The sequence below is a fragment of the Pocillopora verrucosa genome, chromosome 10 (assembly GCF_036669915.1).
Source record: "Pocillopora verrucosa isolate sample1 chromosome 10, ASM3666991v2, whole genome shotgun sequence".
Taxonomy (NCBI): domain Eukaryota; kingdom Metazoa; phylum Cnidaria; class Anthozoa; order Scleractinia; family Pocilloporidae; genus Pocillopora; species Pocillopora verrucosa.
In genome coordinates this window covers 20,117,446-20,127,579 of record NC_089321.1, presented here as the reverse complement: position 1 = coordinate 20,127,579, position 10,134 = coordinate 20,117,446, and the positions used below count along the sequence as shown (strand labels likewise).

The following is a 10,134-nucleotide window of genomic DNA, read 5'->3' as shown; positions in this document are numbered from 1 at the left end:
TGATGTGGAACATAGCTTCCGAGCGAGGGGTTAGAAACTTGAGCGAGAATTTAACCGATTCAATGATGGACAAGGACCCAGGATTTTATGATACCAAGATACACGAAGGCGTGGTCAACCTACAAGGCCTCACGTAAGTAAAAGACATCTTGCAACAGACCCTTTTATAATGAAAATATTGCTCAAGCACTAAAAAATCTCATATTTATACATCTCATGATGCATTTAGACTGGAAGTCACGATTCACTCCAAAGAGGGAGACGGGGGGTGGGGAGGGATTAGAAACTCGAGAGTCTCTGGGAGGAGGGGTGTTAATCAAAGCGTAACATTAAGGGTTAAGCACTAAGGTTTAAGGTATAATGTATTTATATTAGAATAACTTCTGACTATTTTTGTTTCACAGAGATCCACAGGAAGCTATAAGTCAAAGCGACTTGAACGCGCTCAGCGGGGGACTAGGAGGAGAAATCGCTTACATGATTCAGAGTTTGTCGAGTATGTTGTCGGGATTTCTGGTCAGCTTCGTAGAAAACTGGAAAATCACGTTAGTGATGATGGCTGCTGGACCTGTGCTAGTAGCAGTTCAGGGAATAACCAACAAGGTAAGGTAGAGTGTTGATCCACCTGATGTCGACCTATTTCCAATTTCACAAATGGACTTTGTGTAGATAGGACGGAGGGTCTTAATACGGTGATGAAATTTACGGATAAACGTTATTCCATGGAAAACGCGCACGAACGATTTACTCACGAGTTGCAATGCATCAACTGAAAAAACGAACGAGTGGGGTAAGTGGGTAAGTTTTTTGATGCTTCAGATCGAGTGAATAAAAATCGTTCAAGCAAATATTTTTATTTCATACATACTTAGATTTGCACTGTGAAGTACAAAGCGAAAGACTGTGAAATTACATCGTTCGTCCAATCAGAGACACGAACGATAGCAATTCACAGTGTAAATCTTAGTATGTATAAAATAAAAAGATTTTTGACATTGAGATCCTCTTATCATGGTAGGTAAATGAAGATCTTCGTTTTCGCTGGTGCGATGCTGATTTTATTTATCCGCCATTTTTTAACAGGTTCAAACATTTGTCATGCAGCAGAAGGAAGAGTTGATGAAACGCGCCAGTGGACTGGCCAGGAAGAGCATGGGGTCGATAAAAGCGGTGGCGTCATATGCCGGGGAGAAGTTAGAGAAGGCTAGGCAAGTAAATAACAACACATGATCAAATGAACTGAGCCCCTGATATTTCAATTCAAGGAAGATAATTTCGCTGCCAATCGTTTGTATCGAGCCAATAACCTTTTTCAGTCAATCAGGCTGTCAAAACGGTCATTCAATCAGTCAGACAATCAGGAATTGAAAAACCCAGGTAATCAGGCGGTCTGTCAATCGTCATTAAACCACTTAATCGTCTGTCAGTCAGTCACACAGTCAATCGGTCAGTCAGTCACTCAGTCATACAGTCAGTCAGTTAGTTGGTCAGTCAGTAAGTCATTCGTCAGTAATACAGTTAGTCAGTCAGTCGTCAGTAATAAAGTCAGTCAGTCAGTCATTCTGTCTGTCATTCATCAGTAATTCAGTCGTCAGTAATAAAGTCAGTCAGTCGTCGGTAGTACAGTCAGTCAGTCAGTCGTCAATCGTCAGTAATAAAGTCAGTCAGTGAGTCAGTCGTCAGTCACAGTCAGTGAGTCAGTCGTCAGTAATACAGTCAGTCGTCAGTAATGGTCAGTCGTCAGTAATATAGTCAGTCACTCAGTCAGTCATTCGTCAGTCATACAGTCAGTCAGTCATTCGTCAGTAATACAGTCAGTCAGTCAGTCGTCAGTCGTCAGTAATACAGTCAGTCACTCAGTCAGTCAGTCGTCAGTAATATAGTCAGTCACCCAGTCAGTCAGTCGTCAATAATACAGTTAGTCGGTGCCTCAGTCAGTTAGTAGGTCAATCGCATAGTCAATCAAAACAATAAGTAAAAATGACATTTCTCTCATATTTTTGCATATCGCGTTTTATTGTTTTTTTAGAGGGCACGGTAACGAATCTTGCAATCTGATTGGTTCTTTACCCGGTCAGTATTTTCCTGTCTCTGCCCACGGGCCACGGTAACGCTTTCGTGAGTCGCCGAGTACATCCCAACTTTCGTTGTCATTTTTCATAAATATACCTCGTTTTCCGGCTGGACACGTCGGTCACTACTTCAAGCCGATAAATAACTTATGAATCCTCCCTTTTCTCTCTATCAAATCACTTTGGTTGACAGAGAAATATTGGTTTCAGAATGAATTTGTATAAACAATAGTGTCATTACGTTGGTTGACAAGCGACCTAAAAACCGTCTGCAATTAATTTTAATCGTTCACAAAAAGTACCCAGAAAGTTGAAACGTGAGGTATTTGGTTACAGTTAAACTGAACGATGGAACTTTCATTCATTTAATATCTGGATTTTCTCGAGCAATTTGTTCATAGTAAAAAAAGCGAGCGAAGTTTTAATTTAAGTTCTACAACAAATATACGCTCCTGGTGAGTCTTTCCAATTCCGTTCAATTTGGACAATTGTACCTTAAATTGCACAACAGAAATTGAAGGAATTGAGAAAAGGCTGCATTAAATTCCCTTGTGTCTCGTTGGAGTGTGCCGTTCGAATTTAGTTTTTGTGAAGGAAAGATCAGAGTTAAACACGCCATTACAGCAAACAAACGAGCAAACTCTCACAACTTCAAAATAAAAAATTGAATTTACTCACAATTACTTTCCTCGCCGTTTACTTAATGAACAGAGGTAAATCTTCGTACATGAATGAATGGTCGATGATAGTAAATAATACTTTCCGTTAGATCATTAACTGATTTCTAAGAAAACATTGTCGTGACAGTCCTTGCCAAACTAGTTCTGTTGGTTTTCAAATGTTCCTACCATTTTTTTTTTTCTGCGCGCTCTCTAATTGACAGGTGCCAGATTGTGACAGATACTTGCAAAAATAATGTTTCAAAGTTTGTTTGGAAGCCTTTTAAATCACCTTTATCGTTACGGAAATGAAAATGTTTCGCTGAGGTATCTCTCTTAAATTTGCATCACCTCTATTTTAACTACCATTTACTCACTCAAAAATTGTTCAGTTTATGGAAGATCTTGCCGTATTTACGGCCATAAGTCATTCGGGTGCTTTCGGAAAGAATTTCGTCAAGTTTAAAAACAATAAATATGTTATTTACCGGCTAAGGGTCGGTCCGTATGATGAAAAACTGTGACCTCGGTCTTGAAAATGCTGCCCTCGGCCTACGGCCTCGGGCAGTACTTTCAAGACCTCGGTCACAGTTTTTCACCATACGGACCTCCCAGCCGGCAAATAACATATATGTATCCTAATTCCTGACAACGAATTGTCTATAGTTCCTTGTTCATAAAGCTTTGTTAAACTGCAGATATTCTGGTAAAGTAGAAGCAGCAAACAATCTCAATAAACTCAAAAGTCTCATTCTTGGTGTGCAAAAAGGACTCACCACTTTACTGGCTTTTGGTTTTCTCGGCTTGGGTTTTTGGTAAGTAAAAGTAGATCAAAGTTAAGACAATCTAATACAATTTTTTCTCGACATGTGTTTCCGGGAGTGGTTATGTGAGTCAATTTTTGCTTAGGTATGTACCGCTGGTCTGTCAGAACCTCTACCCCATTATAGTCTGTTCTTTAGTCAGTTATTAATCCCATCTTGGTCACTTTTGGAAAATGTAATTCTCGCTATCCCAACCTAGTGAAGAACGGAATGTTAAATATCAAATATTAAAACAACAGCACGAAATTCATCGAAAACTTTTTAAACCACGAATCTTTCAATTATTAATTTCCTACTTACAAGAAGTTTTTTTAACACCAAAAATCCCGACCCCATTTTAATAACTCTTTAAAAAATGCAAACCTATAATAGTCAATCCAGTCGTGAAGATGCGACCCCATCCAATGGACTCTGCTTTTCAGTTATTTGATACGGAATAGACTTGAATTTTTTTGGAACCTATCTAGGTATAGTTCTACTCTACTACCAGGTGGAAGTATCACTCCAGGAGCTGTGATGACGGTTGGTCATGTTTTAACTTTATTGCTTTTAGTTACTGATTACTGATTAATGATTGATTAAAGATTGCCCGTTTATCTGTCTGTATGCCTGTTCAGCTTAACCATGATGACCATCAATTCTCGACTGGATTAATTGACACATTGTAGAGCTATGATCAGTGAAGAAATAATTGTTCATTTTATCTCTGTAGATATTTATGGCTATCATCTCTGGTGTGATGCAAATGGCAGGTACTGGAGAGCAACTTGAAGATATCGGTGACGCCAGGACGGCGTTATCATCATTGCTTGGAATCTCAGAGGTAATGAGACAGGCTCTAATACTCTTATGATATTCACTACTTGAGATGTCGTATAGACATTTTCGTTTCAGGACTTTTCGCGCGCTAACATCGCTCGAAACACGCAGGCTACGCACTAAAGAGAGCCTCCACGCAGGATACACAAACTCAAAGAAGATGTGGCAAAGCACCCTCTGAGATGCCGCGCAGAGTTCACGCAACTTTCCGTGGCGATGCATGGCACTACATTTGGAGCAAACTAATGGTGAGGTTTTTATTTTCCTACCTAGACCGATGAAGACCCCTTTGACAAGGCCACTAGTCAGCTTGACACAGTTCTTGGTAAACTGGATGTGTTTAACGTGTACTTCCATTATCCTTCTCGACCTGAATATCAGGTATGTCAAACTAGTGTATGCTGTTCGTCCGAAGTTCTTTCGTTAATTGCAAAAAGAGAGATAAAAGAAAGAAATTGTCGTCAGCTGCTTGCGTAACATCTCAGGTCATCTAAATGGATTTTTCTTTGAACCATTTTCTTATTTTTGACTCGTGTTTGTAAATTGAAGAACACACGAATTTTTCTCTTACTTTATTGCACAGGTCCTTAAATCCATCAATTTCACAGTGGAAGAGAATCAGACAGTTGCTCTGTTAGGAGACAAGGGCAGCGGAAAGAGCGCGTTGATAAAATTGCTCCAGCGAATTCATGATCCACAAACTGGGAAAGTAGGTTTATGAGTCTCAAAAGATGGCCATAATTCCCTTTTCAAAAAACCTTCTTTTTGTCTCTGCGCGACCTGAAAGCACTAATTTGACGTTTCAGCCGTTGAATTTCCCGCTCTGTTCGCGTTTTGGCTTGACATATCTGTCTTAAGTATACCGGAGACGTAGTGCGCTTGAAAATGTTTGGTATCGGTGTCGGACATTCTAGATTTTAATGTTCGCGGAGAAATACCTCTTTTTCTTACGTAAATAACGTCTTTGACCTTTTTTTCAGGATTGTAAGTAAAGAGTTATGGTTAAGTGAGCAATCTTAATTCAACGTGGGAACCTTCTGTGACGCATACATTTGGCATCCAACCCAGAATAAGTAGTATTGTTTTAATGAATCGTACAGCCCCGCGCGAAGGTTTTTTGATAAGCTTAACCTTATGCTAACCTTATCTTCACATTACAAGGTCCGACTCGACAGGCAAGATGTTCGTTTTCTTGATCGACGCTGGTATCGCCGGCAAATTGGCATCGTCCACAAGAAACCTGAGTTTTTTAACACGTCAGTAGCAGATAACATTGCTTACGGAAAAGGTGAAGCCACTTTGAAAGAAATAGTGCACGCGGCAAAGGTGGCTGGGGCGCACGAATTCATCTTAACTTTGCCACACGTAAGTGAAACAAGTTGTCTTCAAACATTTCTATGACGTAGAAAATATTTCACTTGTTCTGTGAGGGCATGGTATAAAGAAATCCGAAGAAACGAACTCCAGGCCTTCGGATTTGGCCCTGCGATGTTCAACCACTGAGCCAGGGAAAACGATAGTGAACTAGGGAATATACAAGGTTCCTATGTAACATGCTGTCTGTATACTGCTGAGATTGGCAAAGAGGAAAGCGTCAAAGCTCTGAGTAAAGTATAAAAAATAGTCAATGTCCTATGCTCCTGAAAATTAGACGACCGTGCCAAGAGTTTATCACCTTCCTTATTCTGTTTTCTGCAAATGGAGTAATAATTTCATCAAATGATGGAGGAAAACTATTTTGCTTATAATCCAGGGATACGCTACGGTGGTAGGTGATGACGGATCTCCGCTGACTTCTTATCAGAAACATTTAATAGCGTTGGCACGAGCATTAATCAGAAATCCTCGGATATTGTTGTGGGAGGAAGACTTGTCTATCATGGACAACTTTGCCCTTGATGCTTTGACAAACTACTTGAACCAAGTACGTGCCTTAATATCGACTTTATTTCTACTCTAATGTAAACACCACAGTTTTACAAATCAAACTATTCACGCACAAACTTGGTTTACTTCTTGAAGCTTACCCTTCTACTCTCATAATAAAATAACTTGTAACTTTTCTTTACAATATCAAAAACACGAGTTGCCTGATACTATACCAAACCACACTACCTAATTTACAAGGAAAGTATAGAAGTAAGACGAATCAGATGTCAGTAAAAATGATAGCGTCAATAAATATCCTGTTTTATTCTCAGCGTGATGGTAAAATGGTTTTTTACAAAGTGTACATCGTACCGCAAAGACCTAGAACTAATTCATTAGATATCTGCCTTAGCATGAATTATAAATTCCATATAAATGAAAATAAAGGAGAGTCAATCAATATTGGGTGTGATAGTTTTTTCCTTCTCAATTTGTTATATAAAATGTGGAACGTTTCAGGCAAAGCTTGGCCGCACCACGGTAATTTCAACAAGTCACGTGTCCGTAGCGCGTATAGCAGACATTATTGTTGTCCTTCATAATGGTGAGATAATCGAACAAGGGAGTCCCAAGGAACTTATGATGTCAGGAGGGGCATTCAGATATCTGGCTGCTTTACAGGTCAGTTGACGTTAGTCGGGTTTTATGCCAGCTTTCTGTGCCTAGAGTTACATGTTCCTGGTAGTTCTGAAACATTTTCCCCCTTTTATCCATGTTAATATCGATAACCAGAAAAGTTGGACGAGGCAAAAAAAGAAAGAAAAGGAAAGTTGGTCAAGTCGGCCTACTTCTATGCGTTGTCACGCACCGCTCCCTTACACGACATTTCAAAGAACGACTCGGTGCAAAGGAGGCTGTGGTGTAATCTCTCTAGGTCTCTAAAAAAACTAAGGAAATGTTTAATAACTTACGACTTGTTAACTTAAAGACACTTAAAACTGTTCCTTTTTCAGTATTTTGAATCTCAGACGCTACACCAAGAGAAATTATTGAAGACTGGTGAGACAAGCCTTTCCATCGTATTGTGCATTGTAAGAATTATCTAGTATCTGAGCTCAGCTAAACTTGTTTTATGTGATTTACAGTACCAGTTGCATCGGAAGTCTCGCTGATCAAGGATGGCATCGAAGAGCTGGAATCTGGTTTGACGCAGACCCAAGAAGAGACTAAAGAGCAAGTGAAAGGCTTCGTATCCAAGATCCGACACATGATCCAAGAAAAGGTGACACAAGTTCTTGATTCAGCTAAAACAAATAAGTAATGATTTTTTGTGTGTGTGAAAAAGGACACGATGATGTGAAAGTGAAATCTTGAGCGTCTTGTAGTCGGCCAAACTACCTGCTTACCTCCCACCTAGCTTTTCTCTCTTTCTCTCTTCCTCAATCCTCCCTTCCTTCCCTCGCTTCCCCCCTCCTTTAGCTACCTGTCCAGCTACCCCGTTGCATGTACCTACGTACCCGGCTGTCTGTTTCTTAGTCTTTCTGCCTATTCTATAACGTAATTGCCTAGCTTCCTACCTACCTTACCTACCTACAATCTTCTCTGCCGCTTTCTTTTGAGAATAGATTAAAAGAGTAGTTCTGCGTTCAATCAAAAATTTTTGAGAGCAGGGATGGCACAGTGCGAAGAGTTCCCCTCGCCCTCCGCTGTAGCTTGGGTACGATTCTTGCATCCGGTGTCACATGCGGGTTTAGATTTGTGATTGGTTCTAGTCATTTCCTCGAGGGTTTTGTATTCTTTATTCTTACTCGATCCGAAAACAGCGAAGAGCCACCTGGTATCACGACTAAAGAAGTACAAATGTAATCCTATTCTGGCAGGCGCAACCGAGATCCCTTCTATATACAAAATATCAACACCATTTTCTTTGGGAATCAAAGCACTTATTCTTCGTTTCCACTGTTAGATTATATAGCAACGAAATATAGTGAGCAGTTATGTGGTTTCTTGTTTTTAATAACTGACTGATATTTAAACATCGCATTTCAGTTAAACGAAGGAGAGGCTGCGTACAAAATGATACGAATGCAGCTTCAAGACCTGCCACTGTTGTTATCGGGGGCTCTAGGAGCAGCCATCACAGGAATGATAGCCCCGGGCCTCTCATTTCTATTTGGAGAGATACAAAAGGTGGCTTTTATACACAGAAGAATATGAACTAAGCTTATTTGTTCTGGCTCTCTGCTGGAAAAGCTACATATGTTAAGGCGCTATTAATTCTTTACAAAACTGCAATACAATACCGTAACACTATATCACTGGTGATATTCCAAACTGGTTTACCTAAAATGATATCTTTAAATTTCTTTTTGAATCATATGTTTGGATTCGTTTTAAACTGCACTTTTCTTTTTTTCTTTGTAGTTTATGAATGATCCTCTAAGAGTTGCTCGTGAAGGACCCTTCTGGGCGAGTATGTTTGTTTTACTTGGAGCAGTAGTAGGATTTGGTGGCACGATCGAGGTAAGAATCTCTTCTGCTTCGCAGGGGCAATATATCAGAAACGGAAAATATTGCATGAACGCTGCAGGTAGTAGACTAACTGCTTATCACAATAGTACATCAGAAAAATGAGTTCAACCGTATTTTTAATAACATGAAGGCTGCCGTCAATCAAGATGCAGAACACTCGAAAACGGGTGCAAAGTTTCATTAGGCTGAAAAGGTCAAGCTCTGAATTGTCATGGAAGGATTTCGATCCATTCTAATTTAGAATCGCAATTTTGGCTCTGAGAATCAGAATTCGCATGCTATAGAAACGTGTATTACTGTTTTTTTCTCTCTAAATTAATTCTTAAGTTCATTTCAAGTTATTTTGATTTTGATTTTGAATAAACCTATACATTGTTTTATTTATATATTACATTGTTACAAATTTCTTTATACTTTCAATTTCAGAAATTTATGCTCACCTTTGCTACGGAGAAGTTAAAGACACGACTCCAAAAACTGGCCTTTGAAACAGCAATAAACAAAGTAAGGGTTTAATCTCATTTCTTTCTAAAATCACTCAAGACAAAAAGGTGCTAACGTGTGTGATCTCCTCAATTAGAACTCAGTGCCTCAGAATTCAGGGATAGGTGACGTATTTCCTGGTAGTAGTGAGCAGATTCCCCAGTCTACAGGTTTTGACCTCCCATTCGTTCCTGGCGTTCCCACACAGCAGTTTGGAATTCCCTCTCAAACGTTACCGACAGGAATGGATGAATTGCCAACCTTCCAAATTCCAGGGATGGGTGATGGCCTTCCTCTCACGCCTGGATCCGGAGGAGGGTTAGCTAAGTCTAAGGGAAACCCCATCGCAGCAGTTCCTAGTGTTGGCACGCAGCCGTTTGGAATCCCTTCTCAATCATTACCCTCCGGAATGGAAGCTCTTGCGTCTGGTAGAATTCCGGGGATGCCTGATGGTACATCATCGATATTTCCTGGATCAATAGGACAGTTTCGTGATGAGCAGCAGTCAACGCCAATGAGCTTACCCACTGTTCCTGGTTTACCCTCAGAGCAGTTGCCATATCTAGGAGGGATTTCTTCCGAATCGTTTTCATCAGGTTTGCAAGGACGACTGTCTGAACAAATCGCAGGAATGGGTGATGCATCTTCTGTATTTCCTAGAGCCAGTGGGCTGAGTGTTCCTCCTGTACCTGGTGTGCCTTCAGAACAATTGCCATCCTTTGGAGCTATTCCTCCCGAGGTTTTATCATCAGGCATGAAAGCAATTCCCTCTGGCCAGATTCCACAAACGAGTGACGCATACACACCTCAGCCAATGGGACTAAATTTACCTTCTCTTCCTGTTGTGCCCACAGAGCTTTCACCCTCACAAATACA

General features: G+C 40.2%; 1 protein-coding gene across 1 annotated transcript; it reads left to right on the top strand.

The window, feature by feature from the left end:
- The first annotated feature begins 1,729 nt into the window (after positions 1-1,729).
- Positions 1,730-9,932, top strand: LOC131774815 (ATP-dependent translocase ABCB1-like). Its single transcript, XM_066172958.1, has 16 exons — positions 1,730-1,743; positions 3,430-3,546; positions 4,023-4,077; positions 4,268-4,378; positions 4,648-4,755; positions 4,958-5,083; positions 5,536-5,739; positions 6,128-6,298; positions 6,763-6,924; positions 7,257-7,302; positions 7,389-7,525; positions 8,293-8,433; positions 8,668-8,766; positions 9,202-9,279; positions 9,356-9,854; positions 9,919-9,932. Exons 1-16 carry the CDS (start codon positions 1,730-1,732, stop codon positions 9,930-9,932), a joined length of 2,082 nt encoding a protein of 693 aa, XP_066029055.1.
- The last annotated feature ends 202 nt before the right edge of the window (positions 9,933-10,134 follow it).

Bases quoted from the DNA above. Each gene is read 5' to 3' on its own strand.
- LOC131774815 (XM_066172958.1), top strand. The intron at 4,756-4,957 runs GTATGTCAAACT...TTTATTGCACAG, and splicing joins CTTCTCGACCTGAATATCAG to GTCCTTAAATCCATCAATTT. The intron at 7,303-7,388 runs GTGAGACAAGCC...TGTGATTTACAG, and splicing joins AGAGAAATTATTGAAGACTG to TACCAGTTGCATCGGAAGTC.